This window comes from Rhinolophus sinicus, linkage group LG15 (assembly GCF_036562045.2).
Source record: "Rhinolophus sinicus isolate RSC01 linkage group LG15, ASM3656204v1, whole genome shotgun sequence".
Taxonomy (NCBI): Eukaryota; Metazoa; Chordata; class Mammalia; order Chiroptera; family Rhinolophidae; genus Rhinolophus; species Rhinolophus sinicus.
In genome coordinates, this window is record NC_133764.1 from 29,772,023 (window position 1) to 29,797,507 (window position 25,485).

Consider the following 25,485-nt stretch of genomic DNA (forward strand, 5'->3'; position numbering starts at 1 on the left):
CCCAAGTCACGGAGAGCCAGGACTCCAAGGTAAGTTCATCTCAGTCTCAAAACCAAGTTCACCTGAACTTGGTGGTTCCCCAAATCTCCACCCCCGGGTATGCTCCCCTGGAGTGTGGGCAGCACCTGTGAATATGATGATTAGGTTAGTTATGTAAGACTCCACTGGCAGGTGGGAGGGGGAGAAGTCAGAGAGATGCTCCTGCTGGCCTGGAAGAAAGTATATTGTCAGGTTGTGAACTGCCAGCGGGGCCGTGTGGCAAGGAACTGTGGGCACCCCTAGGATCCGAGAGGCCCCTGGCTGATGGCTAGCAAGAGAACGCGGCCTGTCATACAGCCACAAGGAAACGAACTTAGCCACCAACTGAGCTTGGAAGAGAACACTAAGCTCCAGAAGGCATGCAGCCCCACTGACACCTTGATCACAACCTTGGGAGACCTGGGCAGAGGATCCGGCTGAGCTGGCCCAGGCTCCTACGCCACAGAAACAGTGAGATAATAAGTCTGCGTTGTTTTAAGCCACTAAGCGTGTGGTAATTTCTTAAGAAGCATAGAACACCAACATTTCTCATCCAAACAAGTCCATTTTGCCTTCAGTAGCTGAGTTCAGCTTTGAAATGAGCCAGTGACCAAATCAGAAATAAAAATAGTCACGCTGTCGTGGGGAAATGATTTCACCTCTCTGAGACTCAGTTTCCTCAAGTAGAAATGGGGATAATGACAGTGCCTACATCCAAGGGTTGATAGGAAGGTTAAACGAGAGGACACACAGCTGCTGACAAAAACCACATTTCTTTTATTTGAGGTTACCCACTCTTAGAGATGACATGGGCACAATTTCAGGAGGCTGGTTAATTCGGTAGGTATGTGTAAGGTTGAATTCATTTCCTTGTACTAGTTTCTTAGGGCTGCTGTAACAATGCTGCAAACCAGGACGGCTTAAAATAATAGAAATGTATTCTTCCACTGTTCTGGAGGCTGGAAGTCCAAAATCAAAGTGTTGGCTGGTGTTGGCTGGGCCCTGCTCTCTCTGAAAGATCTAGGGAAGAACCTGTTCCATGCCTTTCTCTCAGCTTCTCGTGTCGACAGCAATCCTTGGTGCTCCTTAGTTGCCTCACTCCGGTCTCTGCCTCCGTCTTCACATGGCCTTCTCCCATGTGTGTGCGCGCGCGTGGTATGTGTTCTTCTAAGGACCCAGTTTATTGGATCGAGACCCATCCGGTTGGGGTATGACTTCATCTTAACTTGATTACATCCAAAAGGACCCTATATTTGGCCTCCACCAAGGAATTTCTGGAATGTTCAGGCCTGAGAGAGGTGAAACCTCTCCCCTTTCCCCCCCGCCCCTCGCCCGATGTTCTGTATTCCTCAGGATCCTCTGAACAGCAGTGGACCATGAGCTGCTCGGTGCTTTCTTTCTTTCTTTCTTTTTTTTCTTTTTAAGGGGTACAGGACTTTATTGGGGAACAGTGTGTACTTCCAGGACTTTTTTCCAAGTCAAGTTGTTGTCCTTTCAGTCTTAGTTGTGGAAGGGCTCCAACCAACTGAGCCATCCGAGAGCTCAGTGGCAGCTGAACTCAAGGTGTTGTGTTCAATTTTAGTTGCAGGGAGCAGAGCCCACCATCCCTTGCCGGACTCAAGGGACTTGAGGAGTTGAACCAGCAACCTTGTGGTTGAGAGCCCACTGGCCCATGTGGGAATCGAACCGGCAGCCTTCGGAGTGAGGAGCATGGAGCTCTAACTGCCTGAGCCACCGGGCCGGCCCTGCTGGATGCTTTCTGAGTGCTGAGATGCAAGGGACAAATGAACTATGGAGGCGATGGGAGACAGGTGCCAGGAGGGGGCAGGCGCCAGGAGGCAGGTCCTGCCAGGCTGACATGTGAAATCAGTAGGCAGATGCGGCCAAATGCCTAATGATGGAGCTGGATTTCTAAGGAAAACAGAGAAGCTGCTTCCTCCATTCCAAGAAAAGCTGGTGCAGCAGATTCCAGGCTCCTCCTTTCTCCCTGGCTCCTCTGTCCTTGTACTTACTGGGGGGCATTTACAGGAGGAAGATGTCAAATGACGAGACTGGCAGAGTCCCAGGGCTCCATGGAGGAGAGAGAGCTTAGCCTGAATGTGTGTGCCCATCCTGCTCCTCCCTCCACGGCAACACGGTGGGATGGGCTGCAGGCAGACACAGCTCCAGGTGCCATGTGACGGCCTCGCATGATTCCAGGTGCTGGCACATGGGGACTCAAATGGTCAGGACGTGTCCTATCAGGTGGGTGGCTTTGTGGCCCCACTGTATGCAGTTGCACATGCTTTGTGCACACAAGGGGATGTGTGGCCATGAGGCACAGGCATGCATGTACTGCGACTCTGCTTCCCTCCTTGCTGCAGACCTGTGGCATGCACACACCAAGAGAGTCTCCAATCTCAGCACACCAGTATCATATGTGAACCAGCACACACAAACCAACAGTAGACACTGCTCACCAACCCACAGGCAGCAGAGAATGCCTCTGTATCCCAGGGGACTACATTTCCCAGGCTCCCTTGTCCTTGGTTTCTGGGTAAGTTTGGCCAATAGGAGGCTCTGATGGAACATCAGAGGGCGGGAGGAAGGGAGAAGTCCGGGTATTTCTTCCCCTCTTCCTTGGATAGTGTTTGTGGCAGCTGCTGCATCTCTTCTGGGAGTCCAGTTCCTTCTGGAACCCCCCCCCCCGTGGTCCCAGCTTCCTCCATGATCCAAGCACCTGCTGGATGGCCTGGCCTCTGGACTCTGGTAAAACCACCTCTTCTTGTTTTCTCTCCACTGTAGGAGTGGCAGGGCTTCCTGTAGTTACTCACATCTGGGTGCCTCATGGTTCCCCCGTATGGCTTCTCATCACCTGGGACATCAACTCCCTTTATGAAGACAGAGTAGCTTCTGTTGTCCTGGATGGACCCTGACTGATAATGATAATGACCATGTATTAAGCACTTAGAAGGTGCCAGTGACTCTTACATACATTATCTCCGTGAATTCTCACATGCGTAGCGAATGGGGTTGATATATTGACTCCATTTTATGGATGAGAAAACTGAGGCTTGGAGAATTTAAATAACTTGTCCAAGGAGAAACGTCTATTTGAACTCAGTTGTAAGGGGAAGAACACAAACTTTGGGATGTCTCATCTTGACCACTTAGTTGTCTGACCTAATATTTCCAAGCCCGTTTCCTAGTTCTAGACCATTTTCATCACCCCAATGGACACTCCACACCCATTCAGAGTTACTCCTATCCCCTGATCCGCCCCCCCCCAGCCCCTAGCAATCACTAATCTGCTTTCTGTTTCTATGAATACGTTGGATATTTTGTAACAGAATAATACAAAATGTGGTTGTTACGGTTTGAAGTGTGTCTTTTTCCCCCCTAGATTCGTATGTTGAAGCCCTAACCTCCAGTACCTCAGAATGTGACCTTATTTGGACATAGGGTCATTGCAGATATAGTTAAGAAGGCCATTAGGGTGGGCCCTAATCCAATATGACTGATGTCTTTATACAAAGGGAAAATTTGGACACAGACACACGCTTGCAGGGAGAATGCCATGTGAAGATGAAGGCAGAGACCTACGGGCTGAGGAACGGTGAACACTACCAGCACACCACCAGAAGCTGGGGAGAGGCACAGAGCCGATTCTCCCTCACAGCCCTCCGAGGGAACCAACCCTGCTGTCACCTTGTTCTTGGACTTCTGGGCTCCAGCATCATGAGGCAATAACTTTCTGCTGTTCAAGCCACCCAGTGTGCGGTACTTTGTTATGGCAGCCCTCGCTTTTGTGTCTGGCTCCTTTCACTTAGCATATTGTTTTCTAGGCTCATTCATGTTTAGCAAGTCTCATCACTGTGTTCTGGGTCCTCCAGGGCTTAGTTCTACACTGATGACAGCTAAGTGTCTCTCGACAGTAAGTGGCAGCTATGTTCTCTCCCAGCGAGCACTGCAGGTTGGAGACATGACTAATGCGGGGAGGCCAGCTGGCATGCACAGGCCTTCCAGGAAACACAGCTGAGGAGGCTCAGTGAACTCTGTTTTGTCCGTCCTGGTCACACCTGTGGGGTCCTAGGGTACAGAGTTCCCCCATGCCAGCTGAGAAATAGGTACCAGCCTGGATGGCTCCTCCCACTGCCCCAGAGAAGTTCCCAGCTCTCCCCTGCATCCAGCAGGTGGGGGCCTCTCTAGGGTTGCCTCACAGTGTGGTGGTTAGGAGTATGGCATCCTGAGCCAGACTGCTTGGGTTCAAATCCCAGTGCTAGCTCTGCCACTTGGAAGAGTTGCTGTAACTCACTGTGCCTCAGTTTGCTCATCTATGAAATGGGGATAAACAGTGAACAAATTAGTTAAGACACGACAGCCTTGTTCGGTCTGGTCCCAGCAGATCAGTTGCTATAAAGGGCCCTGCCGTTCCCTATACACGTCCTGTGCTTTCACCATGGAGCTGGACTTCTCAGTCCCGTTCATAAAGTCCTCTGCTCCTCCCAGGTGTCCTATCTTGTTTGTTAACACACCATCTACCCCGTCACCCCGTCCATGTTGGGTTCTCCTCCCTCATCCCCACATGCAGTCTGTCTCCAAGATGGATCTCACAACCACCCTCTCCCCTCCGTTCCATCATCCTAATTCAGGGCTCATCAACCCTAGTCTGGACTCTCCCAGTGTTTTCCTTTATTGGTGCCCCTGCCTCTAGCTTTACTCCCTCCATTCCGTCCTCTGAATTTCTTCCACAATCCGGAACACACTCTGTGTCCCTTGGCTCCCCAAGGACCTGGGACATGGTAGTACTCGATGACCGCGGAACGCCTGGGTGCAGGCTGTGTACCTTTGCCCATGCTGGTAATTCTGCCCAGATCCCTCTCCTCCTTCTTATTTTCCTACCAAACTCATGTTTATCTTTCAAAACTGGCTCAGATGACCTGTTATCTAGAAAGACTCCCATGACCACAGGGAGGCCCCTCCCGGCTACTTTACCATCACAACCCTCACCTTGACACTCGGGTTTTCCTCGCTTATTGTCTGTCTTCCCTGTGACAACATAATCCTTACGCAAATTGTTGTTTTATTCACTGCAGTGAAGAAAACTTCCCTCACCACTGGGAATGCTGCTTGGTAAGTAGCGGGTACTTAATACATGTTCGGGAAGGAACGAATCAGTCTTTGGGTACCCAGGACTCCGTCGGGGATCTGGTTTTTCAAATTCTCAATCAGTATTTGCTAGATTTGAACAGAGACTAAAACAACAGTGGGTTACTGGGGGCAGATGGGGCAGGATGAGGGCTGGTGGCCTGAGTCTCCCAGGGCAGGGTACCAAGCAGGCTCTCAAAATCACAGTTGCCCAGCCGAGAAAAAAATGGTCTGCTGTGGGGTTGTGAAGGAGGGTTCCATGAGAGATGACAGATCATGAGACATGCACAAATGGGAGGTCTTGTCATTCTGAACAACGCCAAATCATGGAACTCCCTGATACAGGAACCTCTTTTTCCTCTAGCAGGTCAAGCAGCGTTCCCCAGAGGTTGGGCACAAAAATAATTGCAGAATGAACGAATGAATCCTTGAGTCCTCAGAGCTTAGCTGGGTGCATCCATTCCCATGAGTATTTGCTGGGTTGACTAGAAATAAAGAAAACACCAGCCAGCAGGTGGGGATCAGTGGGGTCAGACGAGGGCAGGTGGCAGGCCACCTGAGGGGTCTTTGTTACTCCAGACATGTGTTTGTCTGTTTTAAATTTTTATGGAGGGTAGTATACAGATAGTAATCCTAAGAGTGCAACTCGATGAACACATGTCTACATCCGTGTAACTACCTCCCAGATCAAGATACAGAACATGGTCACAGCCCTGGAGGCTCCCTCTTGCCCCCTCCTGGTCTGTACTCCACAAAAAGAGCCACGTCACTGACTTCCATCGCCCTGCGTTAGTGTTGCCTGTGTTTGAACTTGCTATAAATGGAGGCATACAGTATGATCAGACTCGGTTATTCTATCTGCTTTTTGTGAGCCAGGAGTCAACACGTGAGTGCCAACAATCGGAATCTGGGTGTGAAAGCGTGCTGGCAGGTGGCATCCCCTGCAAAACATGGGTTCCAGGGGCTTCCGGGGGTTTGACGTGCACCGTTAATATCTCCTTAAAGGAGCTGTCTTGAGCAGAATGATTTTCACCTTTTCTGCTGAGAGCACCCCATCTTAAGAGCCGCCCTCGGTCTGACAGTGGAATCTTTTCTCTCCAGGCTGCATGAGTCAGACCTGGAGCCCCACATCGTGCGCTGTTCTGGTCACGACGCTGTGCCCACCTCCTCCGAGAAGACTGCCGTGCCAGCCTGGCCCACTGCCAATGTCTGGCAACCATTGGGCTGCACCTGTGGGGTGGGTCTTGTTCTCTCTTCACATCTAACCTCCCTCCCCCAACCAGCATCAGCAGCCTGCACTGGGTCCCTTGGGTTCCTGGGGGTCACTTGAAATAGCTACAGGACACTAAGCCACCCCACATTCTCCTGGGGGAGACTGAGGCTGCTTCTCTTTCCCGACATGCAGCACGCAGAGGACAGTTTTTAGCATAGGGCTGGAGAAAGAGCTGGGCATGGGCTTTGGAGCCAGAGACCTGGGTGCAAATGCTGGCTCGTGTTCCAGAGCGGTAAGCTTGCCTCATCGCCTCACCTCCTACAAGGGGAACGGTACCCGGGCTGTGTTGTAAGGGTGAAACGAACTATGAAAAGTGCCTGCACATAAGAGATTTTCAGAAGTAACAGTTACTGCTGTCACAGCTCAGTGGTATAGCTCAGTGTTGCAGAGGATGGAATCTGAAGCTTAACTGCCTGGGTTTGAATTCTGACATCACCACTTGTTAGCTCTGGGGCCTTGGGCAAGTTACTTAACCTCTCTGTACCTCAGTTTCCCCATCGACACAACAGAAGTAGTGACAGTACCTACCTCACAAGGTGGCTAAGTATGAACTTAACCAATGTCTATAATATGCTTGGGACAGTTCTTCGCATGCAGTAAAGGCCAGGTAAGTGTTAGCTCACTCTCTCTATAGATAACACACCGGATTAAGTAATAGTTCATTAAATAATTAATTAAATAGTATTAAATCATAGCTGTTATGAGGATAAGATGGGATAACACATGGAAAGTTCTTGAGATACTATACTTAGGGCTTGGTACACAGCGAGTGCTTACTAGATAGTCTCTCATTTTTGTTTAATATTCATGACTTGGATCCTACACGAAGTGAGTGGGAGGGTGTGGGGTGGATAAGCAGGTAAAGGTGGAGGGGAACAAGGGCTGTGCAGGGCTGGCCTGGCCACCTTCCTGCTCGTGGGCAGCTCCACGACCCACTTCTTATAAGTGGGAAGGTCTCCTGTGGGTCTCTGGACCCCAGCACCTCCCAGAGTGCTTTGTACCAGCAGATATGCCACCAGGCTTGTTGATGGAAAACCAGAAACGGTCTAGAGAAAGCAACCCGGTTTAAAAACAAAAGACAAAACCACCAGGTAAATTTCCTCCCTGATCCTCCAGAGATGGGGAGGCTGACAGAAGACGCAAATACCACTTCCAAGAAAACGAAGGGCTTTCAAGGGCAGTAGATGAGTGCTTTGTTTTCAACCCCAAGAAAGACTGAACAAGGAGGAACAGACGTTACCATCAGAGACATAGCAATTTTGACGAATATCAAGGAACGGCTTTCTAATTCAAGTACTGGACATCTTAGCCACAGGACTGAGGGACTTGGGACCTCACTGTCTGCTTCTCTGTACATCACCTGCACTTTTAGTTCTTTTTAAATTTATTTTTTAATTAGAGTTGACATACAGCATTAATATATTAGTTTCAGGTGTACAACATAGTGCTTACACATTTATATAACCTTACGAAGTGATCAAAAGATATTTGCAGATGATATATCTGATAAGGGCTTAATATCCAAAAATATAAATAACTCACTTTTTTTTTTTTTTTAACTAGGAGGGCTGCTAACAGCGAAAATCACCTGGCAACTAAGGACCTGGAAGCTGAGACCTTGGCATCGCCTGAAATTCAAGGGTCAACTGACTCATTGACACAAAGAGCAAGGGATTGTCACAGTGGCGGTACAAGTCACGATGGAAATGGCTTTTCCTCCAGTATCACCATGCAAAGATTTTTTTCTAAAGAATTTACACAGATGGAATTGGCAAGGCAAAAATTTTGAGACAGAAGAACTCTTTACTTTAAAGTGTTTGAGGATTTTGGGGTGCAACGAAGCATGCTTAAACTTGCCACAGAGAGATTTTCCAGGAAAAATAAAGCATCTTCTGCTCAAACCTCATTGGGCTCATATTGGGCAGTCTGGCTCCGGCAGAAAAATTCCCCCAGAGGAACCTTTCATGACACAGCTTTTATGTTAAGTGCTTAGTTTTACATATGTGATAAAAGTTGGTAAGACCATAGATTTGGGTTTTATTTTCTTTTCACTTCCTTTTGTGGTCAGTTTGGGCACTTTTATTGTACGAAATGGATTTCTAGGAATGGAAACCCAGAGTGTAAACTGTGCTTACAGGAAATAAAGATTCAACTGTGCACGGCTGGCAAGGCTTTCATCCAGGAATCAATTTGGTTATAAGTCAGGGGTGGACAGTAATAAAACAGTGACAAAAGGTGACTGGGTGTGACGCCGGGAAGCGTGTTCCTGGATGCATTTAAGAATAAAGAGAAGAAACACCATCCATGCTGAATGAACATCTACCTCCATTTATCTATCTGAGGACTGGAGACAGGCCCTGCCCGGTGCTTTTTACATCTAAACATCAGGTTTAAATTTGAAAAAGATAGAGGGAGAGAAAATCAATAACTCATAGTTCCCATGATCACATTTTCACATTTTGGGATTTCTTTCCAATATTTTTTTTCTGGCCTCACAGAGCAGCCATAGCCATGTTCCTATCTGTATTGTACCGGATGCTCTTCGGAAGTTCCACATCTGTGGGTTTTCTCACACACTCCATTTACTGCTTAATAGAATGCTTCCCATGTTTAATAATCCTCCTGAGAATCACAGAGTTGAAACAATACATTTTTATCCAGTCAATGCTTCAAGAACTTTCAAAAGACTGCTTTGAACAGGAAGTAGGAGAGGGCTTATGATTTAAAATATGGCAGACTGGAAACGGAAGGGATAGAAACAATTAGACATATAATACAGATAAGGAAAAGGGAAGAAGGGATGGGGGATGGGAAAGAACAAGCGATTGGGTTTCAGAGGATGATCACAGAAGGGGCTCACGGGGTTGTCAGGTGGGTGTGGTGATGATGGGGGTAGTGGGAATGACAGCGACCCAAACAAGGACCCTTGGGACACATAAAAAAATCAGTCACTGAGTGGGAAGAGTAGTTTGACCAGAGTGAAGGTGGAGGGAAGGCAAGGGGCCAGAGGGCAACTTCCCAAGAGACTGAACCTCAAGGCCACGGACTATAAATGGCCGCCATAGTGGGAGAAGGGAGACCCTCCAAAAGGTTAGGCAAATGGGGGACTCTCCACCCACCAGGCATCTGGCCTTGACTCACATGCAGGAATCCGTGGGCAGAAAGACAACAAAAGCGATTTTCATGCAAGAGGAGCTGGACATCAAGAAAGATCAGAGCCCCTTTGTATGACATGCCAAACTGCTGAAGCGAGAAAACGTCTCGGGCGAGGGCTCAGATGGGAGCGGGGAACAGCAAGCTCGCCCTGGGGAACCCGGGTGTCAATGCGTGCTTGTTATCGGGCTTTTCGGAGCGATGGCCGGAAGCAAAAGTGAGGCATCCTCCCCCCACTGCGTGGCAAAGATGAGCTGGTGACACGGCCTTGGCCGGACTGTTCAGCCCCTGGAAGGGAGCCTGGGTGTCCTGAAATGTCCTCAGGGAGTCTTTGGGGATCCATCATCTTTTCCTTGCTTGTGGTTTGGTCTGGGGGCTGGGTGATGGCCAAGGACCCCCTCCCTCTGCGACTCATCCTCACTGTGGGACCCCTTCCCATTGCCCCACATCCTGTGGGTCAGCAAATGAGAATAACCGCCAAGCACTGAACACCTGATTCCACCCCCAAGCTAAGCACTGACATATCTCATCTCGGCTCCTGCCAGCAAATCTGCACAGTACGTATTGCTAACGTCCCCATTTTGCAGAGAAAGCAACTGAGGCTCAATGGAGGTGAAATGACTGGCTGAAGGTCCCACAGCTAGTAGGCGGCACAGCCTGGATTCAAACCCCTGCTCACTCCAGGACCTGGGCCCTCTGGCACCATCTCCACCACCACGTCCTACTTCCGCTCCAAGACGCCACTCAAAATAGCCACTGTGTATTTCAAGTCTGGGGCGAGGCCCTGCGTGTATTTTCCATTTGATCCTCCCGAAGACCCTGAGACAGGCATTGTTAGTCCCCAGCAGGAGGCCCTGACACCCAGGTGTGTTCTCATGCTCTCCACACCCTGAGCTGTATTATGCTGTCCGTCTTTCTCCTGCGGGTTCCCTGGACCCAGAAAGGAAGTTCCCCAAAGGCTTTCTGTACCCACAGTGCCCACCAGCATGAAGGCAGGCACTCAGCAGGCGCCCCATAAATGCTAAACAATGACGGAGTTTTAAGTAACACTGCTCTCCAGGCAGCCCTTGGCTCTGTGCAGTGTTTGTGGTGGGCTTTGGAAAAAACAAGAGAGGGGTGAGGTCTCGTTCCAGCACCCACCTCTGCCCCCCACCCCACCCCAGCTGCCAACTTCTGTGCAACCTCAGGACCCCTGGGTATCAGCTTCCCTGCAGAACCAGCTTCCCCTGTCCCACTCATCCTCTAATCAACGTCTTTTCTCAGGGTAGAACAGGACACCCAGGAGTGGCTACATAATTTGTGGGGTGCAGTGCAAAATGAAAATGCAGGTCCTCTTGTTCCCATGTGATGAAGAACTTCAAGACGTGACAGCAGAGCGTAAATTGTTGTACCAAGTCCAATTGCACAAGTCTCAGGCCCATGAATATGGCCTGGGTGACACCAGTCATTTTATATCCCTTGACCATGACCTATTACTGGGGTCTGGAGTTTTCTAGGGCTAATACAGGGTAGAGCAGGATTCAAATGCTGCTCTCTTTGACCCCCATCCCCCACAGCACCTGTCCTATTCACCATCACTTGAACTTGGTTTGCACATCACCTTCCCTGACGCTCTCATGGACAGTGAAGCTCCTGGTGGGAGATGTCAGAGGCGTGTGGGGCTAGATCTGTGGGGCTTCATAGATCCGGGAATGAGTTTGCCTTTATCACAAGTGGGATGTGGTCCCGTTGGAGGGTGTCGAACTGGGGAATGACGTGATCTGATTTATATTTTTATAAGAGGCTTCTAGCTATGATGGAAGGGCCAGCATGGGGGGTGGGAGGCAGCAGAGAGAGCAGGAAGATGGATCAGGACAATACTTGGGACATCCAGGGGGGAGGCGACAGAGGCTGGGAGTGAGGTTGAGAGCAGTGGAGGGAAAGCTGTGGTGAGTTCTGGAGATGGAGCGGGTGGAACTGGGGAGGGTTGTAAGGAATTGAGGGGGGGGGTTGCAGGAAAGGGGTTTTTATCTTACCTCGGCGGTGGCCCTCATTGTGTGGGGCACAAAGTAGGCTTTGGTGTTTGCTGGATGAGCGACTAATGACCGAGCGGGTGGAGCGGGAACAGGGCTGATTCTCTAGAGCTGAGAACACACTAGCCAGGAACAAGCACATCTGACGTCTGAGGCTCCCGCCAGTGTGTGGGTCCTTGCTGAGGTGTCAGGGTGAAAAGAGGCCAAGCCAACAGTGTTTCCAAGAAAATGAGCCTGAAATCCTGTCCCCTCTGTAGCGCCTCTGTGGGAGCACGGCCACTGTGCTTTTCACAGCACTTTCCCAAGTATCGTTTCTTTGGATTTTCACAGAACGGGGTCCGGGGAGGGGGAGGACATAGGGATAGATGGAGGACAGAGGGAGAATGGAGGGAAGGAAGGATGGAGGGAGAATGGAGGAAGGAGGGAGGGATGAAAGAAGCATGGGGGGAAGGACAGGTTGCTCCTTTGCCAATTTGACAGCCAAGCCAACTAAGGAGGTTAAGGGACAAGCAGAAGAGTGTCCAGATGGTTAGTGGCAGAATTAGGACCAGTCCACAGGCCTCCTGACTCCCAACCTGACGTCTCCATATCCCTGCCCCGTCCGCCTTTATCACAGCCCACATCTTGGGACACTGGACGTCACAGCTATAACCTCAGTGCCTGCCGGGGAATGGGATGAGGGGACAGGCAGCATGGGTGGCTGCCATGGGTGCTAGACTCTATTTCAACTCCTAATTGACAGCCCTCACGTTCTGATTTGATGGTTCACAGAAGCCATTCAGTGCGGTTCTGCCTCTGAGAGGTGAGGAAACAGTGCCATGTTCTCTACTGGCCCGAACATCCTTGGGGAAGCTCAGCTTCTCCATTTCCACACTCTGGAGGTCAACGAGCTGACCTGGAGCTTCTTTAAGCTCAGCTGCAAAGGTTGGGCCACTTAATTCTTCTGGGAAAACTTCCAAGTTTCAGGAAACATGGAAATGGGGAGAAGGCAATCATACCTGGACTATCTACGAGGTACCAGGCACTCTGAGGGTATTTTGCATTGTTTTCTCCTATATAACCTTTACAACAATCCCAGGGGTTGATTCGGTGATGACTCTATTTTACAATGAGGGTAAGTGGAGCTCAGAGAGGTTAGGTGATTTGTCTGAAGACACACAGCTGACAATTGGCAGAGTCTGTACTCAAACCCAGATCTTGCTTTTTTCTCTCAGGTTCTGGAGCTGGGCTTGAGTCAAGAAACTTTCCTAGGCCTTTCCACACTCAGAGACGGGGCAGTGGTGGGGAGGAGGAGGGACCAATAAACAGCATTTGCTAAGCACCCCTGGCTCTCTGGGCTTGGCATGGTAGGAAACACAGAAGGGTTGGACGCTGTGACAATAGGGGCCTTGGAGGTCTGCTCTCCTTGGAGGTGGGGGAGGGGAGGATACGTAGAGAAGGGGCAAGAGCAGCCCCAGTTAAAACCCAAAGCCCTTATAAGCCTAGGTACTGTGGAGCCCCTTGTGGCCGGGGGGACATAAATGCTTGAGGAGCCCAAAGAAGGAGCAAGCTGGGGTTGGCTTTGTAAAGAAGGTGGCTTGAAGGATGGATAGAAGTTTGGGGGGGGGAGTAGAAGTGGGGGTGGTGCTTTGGGGGAGCAAAAACAATAGAGAACTCTTTAGACCCAGGCACATCTCTGGCTCCAGCATCCCAACAGGGTGGCTCCCTGCCCCCATCCTGGCTCCAGGGCAGTGGGAGGGGAGGGGGAGAAGGCCTGATGCCAAGGCCAAGCAAAGCTAAGTGTGAAGTCACAGCCTACAGTCCTTGAGCCAGCAGAGAACCTGCAGTCTGTGAGGGGAGGAACTGTCCGCTTTGCAAATACCCTGGAGCTTCCCTTGGAGGGTCATCTGGATGCAGCAGAGATATCAGGGAGCCCTGGAAATGCAAAGGGGCAAGGATATCTAGCTCCTGCCTGGATGGCCGCCCAGTGATGGATAACCTTTGGGCCTCCCTCACGGCGCCCATGTGTTGGAGGTTGGTCCCTTGGCCACACCCAGGAGCCTGGTGGAATACAGAGGCCAGGGGCAGGCCCGATTTCCCCCAGCGTTCTCTGAACAAATGCTCCATTTGGGGAACACCTACTCTAGCCGTGTGCTGGATACTTTCACATTCACTGCCTCATTATCCCATTTTCCAGGCACGTGAACAACTCAGAGAGGTTAAGTAACCTGCCCAAAGCTACACAGCTACCTGGAAAAACTGGGATTTCTCTCCCCGAAACCTGGCTTCTTTCCTCTACTCCTTGATGCCTTTTCTTTTTTTTTTATAAGCTCATTTCCTTTTTTATTTTTATTTTTTTTATTGGGGAAGGGGAACAGGACTTTATTGGGGAACAGTATGTACTGCCAGGACTTTTTTCCAAGTCAAGTTGTTGTCCTTTCAGTCTTAGTTGCAGGGGGCACAGCCCACCATCCCTTGCGGGAGTTGAACTGGCAACCTTGTGGTGGAGAGCCCACTGGCCCATGTGGGAATCGAACCAGCAGCCTTCGGAGTTAGGAGCATGGAGCTCCAACCACCTGAGCCACCGGGCTGGTCCCCTTGATGCCTTTTCAACAGTCAATTTTACTGTGATAGGCTGTCCCTTCTATAAGGAGACATGGAACACATTTCTTCCAGGCCTCTGTACTAGAAAGAGCTAGGCTTCTCTTGAGTGTTCATTTCCTTTTATTATATGTGCACTATGACTCTTATATCTGGTCATATTCTTCTCTCTGTCTCAGGCCCCAGAAAGCTCAGAGACAAATCTGTGGAAACCCACCTCTGGCAACTCAGCCAGCCTTTGTAGCGGGCTTTTTGTGCACGAACCAGACTCAACCATCATCTTATTTGCCTAATTTTATTTTAACTTCCATCCCAGTCCCTCACCTATTTTGTTATTTATCTGGTCCCTTCCCTCCATTCTCTATTTTTCAGTTGGAGGAAAAAGAACTGAACAGAGTAAAATCACATGATATAATTTTCGCAGCTTTGAAAAGTTTTCATATGAAGAAATTGGTATTTTAGAAAACGATGTGCTCGGTCTGGTGCCAAGTCCTGACTTGCAGTTCAGAAAAGATGGTCTCTCGCAGCACTTCCCAGAATGTTATGGGGGTGAACAGCAAGAAAGGTGGAAGGCTCCTGGGGTCGATCGAGGCAGGCCCTGCCTGGCCGATCCCCGGGAGGGTAGAACCAGTCTGTTCTCTTTTTGCAGCTGTTTCCAGCAGAGCCGGCCCGTGCACACACTCACAGGAGGACGTTCCTGTTGCAGGACAGGGCTGCCTCTGTGAGTGTGTGTTCACAGGTTAACTACGATGGAGCTGACGAACTGTGGCAAAGAAAGGCCCACAGGGAACACGTTCCCTGTCTCTCCGCATTTCTTGCTGCTTACCCCAGGCTGTGGTGGCTGCTTCTTCCCAACCTTCACCCAGGTGCTGCTGGCTCCAGGGAAAGGGTTGCTGACAGAGCCCTAATCAGGCAGCCCCCCACCCACTTCTGTCTGCTCCAGCTCGGTTACTAACAAGCCATGTGACCTGGGGGAAATCATTCTGCCTCTCCTGCTTTTAGTGTCCTTTGCTTACAGAGTGTGAGGATCGGGTTACATCAGCTGTTCTCATCCCCAGGGTGGACACATGCTAGGATGTCCCAGGCAGGGTGAGCTGGGTCACCTGCAATTCATTACTCTTAAGGATGGAATGGAACTGGCCCGATCTACGCCTCCAGTCACCGAAAGCAGATGCCAGGTCATCCCATGAACAGAGATGCTCCCCTTACTTGCGACTCATGCCTTTTCTAGAAGGAAAGACAAATGAGTGGTGTTCCTACCAGCTACCAGGAACCGGGTCTGCCCTTTTCTCCACCTAAATGATGCTTCCTTTAGAGTGGTTCTCCATGGGGGACAATTTTGCTCCCCCCCACCCCAGGGGACATTTAACAGCGTCTGGAGATATTTTTGGTTGTTACAACTTGGTGGGCAGGAGAGAGGATGCTACTGGCTTCCAGTGAGTACACTCCAGAGATACTGCCAAACACCCTACAACACACAGGAAAGCCCCAAACACAGAATGATCTGACCCAAAATAGTACCGAGGTTGAGATACCTGTTGTGAGGGGCAGTTGACAATGAACCCACACACTTGGGACTGTTGGGGGTTACGATTCTCCTGAGTTATGCTCTACACGTATAGTACTTTCTGGCACTGCTTGGCTGTGGGGGTGTTGGGTAGTAGTGTCAAAAACTGGGGACCCCCAGAGGTACACACTTGATTTCCTTTTCCAATCCTGTTCCTTCATGTTCCCAACGTGGACATGAAGGAACAGGATTGGAAACTAACTTGCCAGCTGCCATAGCCCCAAATCCAGGCTGTTATCCGTGAGTCGTCACTCCCTCCTCCCATCCTGCCCTTCATTCCTTCTATCTCTGCTGCTGCCCTTTGGTCCCAGGTCCCAGTCTGGTCACTTGCTGTAATGCCCAAACTGGTTTCCTGGTGGCCTCCCCTGCTTTCCCGAATCTCCATTCTCTACATACAGTCACAGATCTTTTAAAAACATAAATCAGATCACTTTACTCCTCTGCCCAAAAGCTCCCAAAAAGGTGCTTACAGGACGCCACATAAAATAAAGCAGGTTCCTGACTCTGACCTTAAAGCCTCTCCAGGACCCCCACCCTCCACAGTGATGGAGCCCCACGCACCCCACTGAGCTCCTCGTCCGTGCCCACTCTCCTCCATCCTCACCAGGTTCTTTCCTCCTTGGGGTCTTGGCTTTCCTTTTCCTCCTCCTGGAAGGTCTTCCTCCAGTCCTTCTCTGATAGCTCTTTCCTGTCCCCTTGACAGACAGCATCCTTCCCTAGCCTCTCCCAGCTTAGCCCCCTGCTCTGTTTTCATCGTAACACTCATTAGTTTCTGGAAGTGTCAGCTACCCCATTAGATGTCGGCGCCAGGGGAGCAGGGACCATGTCTGTCCTGTCCACCACTGTGACTCAGAGCCTCACAGGTCTGACACAGAGCAGGTACTCAGTGAGCATGCATGTATGCATGTATGCATGAAGGAATGAACAGAAGTGTGTCCGGCAGGCAGGTGACTTATATCCCTTATGTGTGTGTCTTAGCAGAAAAAAGGTTGAGAGCCGCTGAACTAAGTAATCTCAAAGGCTCGTCCAGCTGGAGAAACACACCCCTCCTCCTAGGAGCCCAATTAAGGCCACGATGAACCTGGTTCAACTAGAAGTTATGGCTCTCGGGGGCTCGTGTGGCAGAAAGTCAGAGGTGAGAAGAATGTTCCAGATCAGCCAGACCCCACTCAGATGAGCAAACAGAGGACCACCAGGCGCTCTTCCATAGCTCGTTTGGCTGTGCTGTTCTTGCCTCCCTCACCTCTGAGACCTCGGATCTGATGGCCAGAGGCCCCTAGTACTGTACGCTTCCATGACTATGTCCTGGAAACTCCCAGAATGTAGGCCTTCTGAAGGGACTGACACAGGAGGTGTCTTTTAAAGAGCTGCTGGCTTCCTACTGAGCCTTGCTGAAGCCTCAGATAGAAAGCGCCTCCAAAGCTAGCTCTGTGGTGGGGCCATTAAATCAGATCTCAGGCTGGGGTCCACCAGGATCTCCAGCTTCTTCCCACTAAGTCAGGGGGTTCCAGTTAAAAGGACCTGATTTTTGCTTACGAGAAGAGTGAAAGGAGTGAAGAACAGAGGCGGGTGAAGAGACAGAGCAGGGCATTAAGGGAAGTTAGACACAAGAAAGGACTGCCAGGGCCCCTTCCTCAATGATTGCAGACTGAGCACCAGCTATGAAGCAGGAACAGGAAAGGAGACCACCCCTGCCACAGAATGAATGTTTGTGTCCCCCCCAAACCCATATGTTGAAGCTCTAACCCCAACAGTGTTTGGAGCTGGGGCTTTTGGGACATGACAAAGTTTAGATGAGGTCCTGAGGGTGGGTTCTTCATGGTGGGATTACTGCCCTTACAACAAGAGACCAGAGAGCTAGCTCTCTGCCATGTGAGCACACAGAGGGAAGGTGGCAGTTTGTAAGCCCGGAAGCAGGCTCTCACCAGGAACCAAACTGGCCGGTACCTTAATCTTGGAATTGTGAGAAATAAATGTCTGTTGTTTAAGCCACCGAGTCTATTGCATTTTGTAAATGCTGCCCGAGATAACGAAGACAACACTCTTTCCTGCCCCTTCCCAAATCTGTGTGGTCCAAATACAGGACAGCCCCTGACTGGTGGCAAGCGTGGCTCATCGATGCATTCTCCGCCAAAATCCGGACAGCAGAAGGCATCCTGACACTGAGGAGCGATGGCCACACGAAGCCTCATTTTCTACACTTATAAAAGGCAGATAATTAATATTTACCTTGAAGTGTTGCTGGCAATTACGCGAAATAATGTAAGTCCTGCATGAAGGTCTTCAATAAGTGATGGCTGTTATTGTTATTAACACTAGAGGGCAAAGGAAGGCCTGCGGGTGCGGTGACTTGCTAGCGCTGTGGGAAGGAGGCTTGCTCTGGCTGCTGTCACCCACCGGGGCCTGATTGGACAGGCTGCATGTGGGTTATTGCAGGAGAAAATGAAAGCAAACACAGACAGGAAAGGTTCTCAGCCCGGTGCCTGGCCTGGAGCTGGTGCGGAAAGGATGTTATTTGGATCAAAAGCTCCCTAATGGTCTGATGTCAGGAGTGTGGCTTAAGGCAGAGCTTCCCAGCTGATCTGCCATGAAAGGGTTCCAGGTGCTAGAAGAGTGAGCCCCCCCCCCCCCCCTGAGCAACCAGGCAGGGCCTGGGGGCTGGAGCCTTGGCAAGTCATTAATGACTGTTCTCTCCTGCCCCTCACCCCAGGGGGCAAAAATAATAGTTTGTTTTTCTCTGTGTGCCATGGTGTGAATAGTCTTGGTACACTGGTGGGAAATACGTTGCCCAGGTGAGGGAGGTGGGCATGATTGGGGCAAAGGACCCTCTCCCTCTCAGGGTCCAGAATCTCTCTGCACCTTCCACTGCCAGCGCCCAGGACAGAGCTGGCATAAAGCAGGCACAGGGACCACCCCTGGTATCAAATTTAAGGTTCTGACAGAGCTGCAAGTATGCTGGGGGCAGCTTCATCTATGGCTGACATGAGGGCATGCAAGGGGCAGGGTGCTACTGACGCTGAACTTTGCCAGGACCGTTTATTCTGGGGCCAGAGCTCTCCTGATGACAGCACCATGACTGGGTCCCTTGTGGACCCTGGCCTCCAGCAGCCCCAGTGAATGCTCCGGCACTAACAGTGAGTGTGCATGGGGGTTTTGACACGCTGGCATGAGCTCTGTCATCTGGGCCCAGAGTCACCTCTTCCCCTCCCGAGGTGTCACAAGGTCTTCTGGCCCTAGCATACAATACATGCTCCACAATGCTTGCTTACATTGTACACCTTGTCTAGTTCCAAAATGCATTCGAGATTGAACAAATGTTGGTTGGCGATACCTTTGATTGAAACATCTACAAAGATTTATTACTCCTTTCCTATGTCCCTTGCCTTGGGCTGAGTGTCATCAAAGAAAAGAATGAGTGGGGGTCTCAGGGAGGGAGGGAGCAGATGGCTAATTGTGGTGTGGGCAGGCTAATCCAGAACATGGTGGAAGGAGAGAAAGACACAGAAAGACAGATTGAGAGCGAGAGAAACACAGACAGAGACAAAGACAGAAATAGAGAGAAGAGGAGAGAAAGGAAGAGAAGAGAAGAGAAGAGAAGGAGCACGTGTTATGCAATTTGAGTATCAGTTGTAGTTCTTGCTTCTAAATGCCTAAATGCCTCCAGGCTGCCGCCAGCCCAGCCTCAGAGCTGGGCTCCACAGCAGTCAAGTACTTGGTTCTATTTTTAATGGCAACCCAGAAGCTGTTTGAGAAAGAGCAGGATGATACGGTGGGAAGAGCTCTGTAGTGAGACAAAGGCTCAAATCTGGCCCTGCAGCCTCCTACCTGGGTGCTGCTGGGCAAGTGCTTTACCCGTCTCTGAACCTGTTTCCTGCCTAAAGATGGGGGTGAAGCAGCGCCCTCTCAGGGCATTGTGAGCATGCCATGCGGTAACATGAACAAGGCTCTGGGCACTTGAGTATTTTGACACTGGTCCAACAGAGGGGCAGAAGGGGAAGACCCGGCTTTGGAGGGGCACAAAAAGAGACTGGGGTGATGTCAGCCCTGGTGGGGCTCGGGGCAGCCTCCAGCTATCCCTCTGCATGCAGCCCTGCCAGACTGCATGGATGCTTTACATACGCAGAGGGCTGGGCTCTCCTGGCCTGGCAACATCATTTATGGGAAACAACCAGGAAACTGAATCCGGTGTTTGTGAGTTGCCAGCAAACCCGCCATCACAACTGGTGCTTTGTTAGCTGCCTCCTGCAGTATTTCTTCAGTTTCCGCTCTGAGGTTTGATCTCCTTCTCTCTTTCTTCCTCTCTCTCTCTCTCTCTCTCTCTCTCTCTCTCTCTCTTTCTCTTTCTAATGCATTGGGGCACTTTGCTAGAGAACAGGTGGAAATAACGCATTTCACACACAAACGCCAACACTGAGGTGAAAGGGCCTCTCCATGCCTTCAGGTAGTGGCCTGAGGTTAATATGTTGTCCGAGTCTCAGCCCGGACACTGGCTGGCAGGTGGTGGCATCATAGGTGTCAGATGGCTGTCAGGCTCCGTGATGTGCTTTTATGAGATAAGCTGGCAGTTTCCACCCAGGTTGAGGGATGGTCATGACGATTCAAGCCATGACAAGGAATCCTGAACCAGCTCTCCCAGCCCTTGGTTGATCCAAGGATGTGCCAGTGCTGGGAGGTGGTCTGGATTGGCCCTCAAACCCCTGAGTTCTGGAGGCTGACGGAGGCATTGGTGAAGTCCCCCAGATGGCAATTCTCCACCCTCCTTCTGCCAGCAGAGCCAGCGGCCCCGATCAGCTTGGGGCTCTCTTGATGAGCACGTCAATCCTAATTAGGGTGAGCAATTAATAAAGGAGGCATCAGAGCCACTCTGTAGAGGCCAGGCTTGCGGGCATGGAGGACTTAGTTCCAATTTCCTGGGAAACTGGAAGGTCTGGAGTCTACATGCACATTTGGGTGTTGACAGTGATATGACTTACTGTGCCACATGGACAGTGCCCAATGGAGCCTGTGAGGGGGCACTGCAGCCTGCTCTGTGTCTAACTCAGGTGCCATAGCAGGTAGTGACGTGGGTACATTCTCCAGATGAAAGGAGTAGGTGTTCATGATCTGAGCAATTGTACGACAAAAATGATGTTTTTCAAAAGAAACGAGGAGGGTGTGATCGTGGGCCCACCAAGCCTTTGTGCGGCTGTGTTTCCCAAACTATTGATTGCACATTACTGCTCCTAGAAGACTCCACTTAGCCCTGGCATTAAGCTTCAAACTGCAACGGGCAAAGCAACCTAGTTTGGGAGAGGATGTGGGGGGCAGAGGTGGGCAGGATTCCAGATGAGAACAGGCATGGTCTAGGGGAGAGAAAGGGGGCAAGTTGGAGCTCACCAAGCCCACCCAGTTTTACAAAGCCTCGTTTTAGATTACTCCAAATGCGGCCAGAAAAGAGCCATCTTTTTAAGAGCTCCCTGCCAACCTCCACCAAGATCCAACCACGCTGAACTGTGTGCAGGGGTTGTAACTACGGTAAGGAAGGCTAGGTGTGTGGGAGAACTTCCCCAACAACTGATGGGCGGAGTTAACACACGGGAAAAGGTTACAGAAAAACAAAGAAACTGTGTCCAAGGATTTTTGAAAGGAACTCTCTGCCAACTCCCCCCAACCTGTCTCCAATTTGAAAGCGAAGACCCAGCGGCAGACACATTCACAACCTGGCTGGGACCAGACGGCCCCTCCACAACCACCTGTTAGTTCAAGTCCGGCAGCCGGGCGGGAAGGCACCCGGGAGGCGCTGAAGTCGGGCGCATTTCGCCACTGAGGGTGTCTGGGACCCTACCCCCGAGGGAGCGGTCCCCCCAGTCTCGGGGCACCCAATTCCGGCACCTGAAGGCATCCCAACCGTACAACACCTACTTACTACCCGGCCTCTTAGCGCACCTGGGGGTCGCGGCGCCCCGCCCCTCCTGACCCGACCCGGCGGCCACGCCCCTTCCAGGCTGTTCCCGGTCCGCCGGTAGCCCCTGCACACTCTAGTTCTCTGCGGAGTCTCCCGCAGCCTCCTTGCCCAGGGGCCACCACGGAGGGCTCGCTGCCCCAGTCGGAGGGCGACTGGGTGTCGCTTCCCTCCTCTCCACACCGAGCGGAGAGGAGCAGACAAGTAGCCCCGTGGAAGAGTAGGGGATGGAGCAGGGTCTCGGCGGCGTCAGGCTCAGGCGACCCGACACCCCCAGACCCGCTAGGAGCCCAGCTCCCACCCCCACCCCCACCCCTCGGTCTGGGCCTGGAGCTAGCGCTGAGCGGTCCCGGCGCTCCCCGCCCCCGGCCGGCCCCGCCCCAGGATGGCCAGTTCCCATAGCAATCGCACTGACACCGGTTGCCAAGCAACCCCTCCCCCTCCTCCCTCCCCTCCTCTCCCGATCGCTCCCCCCAACCCCAGCCTCCTCCCGCCCCCTCGTCAGCTTCCACCTCCCCCGGGGGCGCCAGCGCGGCCCCTCGGGATCGGTTCGGTGTCCGGCAGGGCGCGCGCGCGTGAGTTTCGGGGTGTTTCATTGTGTCTGTGTGCGAGGGGGTGTGCGTGTGCTAGTGGAGAGTTTGTGGGATCGGTGTGTTGGGGGGTCCTCAGCCGGAAGGGACCCCGAACTGATACACACAGCTGGCCGCGAGGGGACCCGCCCGTTCGCTCCGGCTCCTTTGTGTCTCGCGCGGAGTCAGTGCCGCGCCCACCCCCTGCCCGGCCGGCGCCCGGGGCAGTGTGTGTGTGTGTGTGTGTGTGTGTGTGTGTGTGTGTGTGTAGCGGGGTTACCGGGGCCAGCCGTACCTTCGATGCAGCATACCCGCCACAGCCCCGAGTGGGTGAGGTCGCCGCGGGCGCGGCGGGGCGGGGGCCCGTCGTCCATGGTCAGGTTGGTGCCGTTGCAGATGTGCGCGCTGGAGTAGAGCCAGTAGTCGGTTCCGATGGCGATGGCCATAAGCGAGAAGGCGGCGAAGGCTCCGGCCGTGGTCAGCAGCATCTGCAGCCCGCGGTCGCATCGCACCATGGTGGGCGCCTCATAGTCCGCCGCCCGCCGGCCCGGCCCGCCGCGCCCGCCCGCCCTCCTCCCTCCACGCGCTGCTCCGGGGGCGCCCGGGCTGGGGGGCCGAGGGCCGGGGGGCGGCGCCGCGCTGCGCGCTCCAACCCGGCGCCCCGGGCGTGCCTGCGCTCTGGCCGCGCCGGGGCTCAAACTCCGAGGCGCGGCGGCGAGTGAGGGCTGCGCGGGCCGCCCGGCAGGTTGGCGGCGGCGACAGGGGGCTCCTCCCTCTCGGCCCGCCCTCCCCGCTCGGCCCGCGCCTCCGCGCCTCCGCCCCGCGCCCTCCGCGCCTCCGCCCGCCGCCGCCGCGCTCCCGGCCCGCACCCGGCTCCTCTCGGCCCCGCCCCTCGCGCCGCGGCCCCCACCCGGGTTTGCGCTCCCCGTTCTTCCCCTCTCCCCCCCCCCGCTCGCGTTACTCTCCCTCCTTGCGCTCGCGCTCTCTCTCTCCCTCTCCCAGGGTTCATTCACATTATTAGAGAGAAAGAAGCCGCGGCACGGGTGCCCCAGGAGGACCGAAGAGAAACCGCGTTTCCAGCCACCTCTCTTACCCAACCCAGGACACCCAGCCTCCCCTTAGACGGCCCAGGGGACTCTTTAATGTGTGGTGTGTTTGTGGGGGGTGTCCCTTCTTTCCCCCAGGTACATATCCGTGCCTTTACCTGGCGACGAACGTATAGGAGCGAGTGTGGGAGAGTTCAGGTCAGATTTCCAGAAGCCCCAGATGTGAGTCACCGCTGGGAGACATCGCAGGCCAAACAGGCCAGGGTCACTCTCCTCTCGCACCTAGGTGGCTCCTGTCTCCGGCAGCGCCTCCGGACCTGCAGGCAGGGCCTGGGAGAACTCAGACTTTGGGGTGGAAGCAGAAGAGAGGTGTCAGCCAGAGGTCTTTTGAGAAGGACCTAGGATCCTGTTTTATAGGTAGGCGGTGAGGCTGTGGTTGAAAGGGGGGGCCCACCCCCATTATTACATTTTTGATGGCATATTACTGTGAGGCCAGGAACACCCTGCTTGTACTAGATTCAAACGGACGGTACCAGCATCCTAGCTGTTTCTCCCATCTCCCTCTCCAATACCTTTATTTCTTTTTGCCTTTCACTCTACTCGAGCTTAACTGGCTTTCCCTCACCTCCTCCCCTTCAAGGCCAGCTTCAGACTCAAGCTCTGCTGGCTTCACTTAATTGCCTTTGCTGCTGGCATGATCTCAACCTGGATACACTCCCTTCCCCTCAGAGCCAACCCAGGCTCCTCCTCCATGGAAAGCCAGCTCCAAAGTTCCCTCCAGGAGGCCCTCAGAGACCAACACTTGGATGTGTAGCTGCCGGTTCTTCCTCCCTCCTAACCTCATGTTGGCATTGCTGATTGGTTTCCTGTGGGGTGTGGCACTGGACCCCCCAGGCAAGTGAAAGGAATATGGAGAGCTGCTATTCTTGCAAGATGTAGCTTAAATTTCATCTCTGTGTCACCTTCCCTGGCCCCCACTACCCAGAAAAAATCGGTGACCCCATGCTGGAATTACTCTCTCACCCACGAGATTGTGAATCTTTCCCGTACCTGACATATATGACAAATGCTTAAGAAATATTTGCTGAGTGAGAGGTGTTCCTTGCCCCCCTAGAAAATTACAGTCTGGTTGGGAGAAATAGAGCGTATAAATAAAAGGGAGAAAATTCCGGCAATATAGCCCAAGGACCAGACTGGCTGCATTAATTAGCATTTGTTGGTCCCCTTTTCCTGCCTTTGAGGTGTCTGTTCTGCTTCCTCAAAGGCTCAAAGGACAAGAGTCATCACCTCTATGTTAACTTCCACCCACCACCTGATCCAGCGTTTTGCACACAGCAGGTGTCTAATGTGTGCCTGAAGGCATGCAGTAGGTGTGAGAAATCAGGCTGGATCTCTCAGAACAGGGCTGCCGACCTCTATCCCTAATATCCACAAGGATAAATTCTGGGTTCTGTTCTCAGAAGCGCCCAGAAAAGTGGATCTCAAGCTTTGCTTTGTTTCTTTCTTTCTTTTACTTTTCATCTCCCCGTCCCCCTGCTTCTCTTCCTCTTTCTCCTCCTCCCCCTCCTCCTTCAAGGAACAAATCTTTGCTTCATATTAAATCTTAAACAGAAGCCCACCGTAAACAGACCATGTGTCCCACCAGTTAGCCTTGTAGGTAAGAGCTGGTATTACTCTGGTTGCATGGGGGACCCAGAGTACCTGTACCCACCCATCCACACCAATCCTTGCAACCCCCAAAGCACCTCTGTGGATCTAGGGTGCCATGAAATGTGGTGTGAAACTGACATCCTAAGTGACCTTGGTGGTCACTCGGAGATGGCACCTGTGTGGCGGGGCCCTCCTCCAAGCAATGGGTCCTCACATTAATCCCGTGGAGATAGAACAGAAATCTTCGTTCATCAGAGTCCTGTGAGACCAGCTCCCACCCTCCATTCTCAGAGGAGAGAGCACTGGACTAGGAGCCAAGACAGTTGCCGTGTCCTGCTGGCTCCACAACTAACTAGCAGGGTGATTTGGGACAAGCCAGAACTACCTAGGAGGAAGACACCGCTCCAGTCTCCCTTGCAGAGTTGTTTTGAGGGTTCAATAAGGTAGCCCTGCACACTGCGTACACTTAGCAACCATTGAGAAAGAAGTGGTACATGCTCCCTTTTGTACCTTGTATGGAGACAGTGAGTCACACACGTCTCGGGGATG

At 52.2% G+C, this 25,485-nt stretch overlaps 1 protein-coding gene and 2 long non-coding RNA genes across 4 annotated transcripts in view; 2 read left to right on the forward strand and 1 right to left on the reverse strand.

Moving 5' to 3' along the window:
* CACNG4 (calcium voltage-gated channel auxiliary subunit gamma 4) overlaps positions 1–23,067 on the reverse strand; it is a 55,352-nt gene extending 32,285 nt beyond the window's left edge. Inside the window, exon 1 of the mRNA XM_074319803.1 lies at positions 22,536–23,067. Within this exon, the coding sequence (XP_074175904.1) occupies positions 22,536–22,755 (220 nt within the window). The 5' untranslated portion in view covers positions 22,756–23,067. The remainder of the gene's footprint in view (positions 1–22,535) is intronic.
* LOC109447997 (uncharacterized) lies at positions 1,417–8,709 on the forward strand. Of its 2 annotated transcripts, none has more exons than XR_012492212.1 (4): positions 1,417–2,766; positions 3,534–5,130; positions 6,247–6,382; positions 7,982–8,709. It is a non-coding gene; the product is annotated as an uncharacterized LOC109447997 (long non-coding RNA). The 2 variants fall into 2 exon arrangements; XR_012492214.1 differs by having other exon boundaries at positions 3,565–5,130.
* LOC141568869 (uncharacterized) lies at positions 22,143–24,366 on the forward strand. Its single transcript, XR_012492104.1, has 5 exons — positions 22,143–22,246; positions 22,637–22,756; positions 23,243–23,484; positions 23,573–23,703; positions 23,927–24,366. It is a non-coding gene; the product is annotated as an uncharacterized LOC141568869 (long non-coding RNA).
* Positions 24,367–25,485: the final 1,119 nt, after the last annotated feature.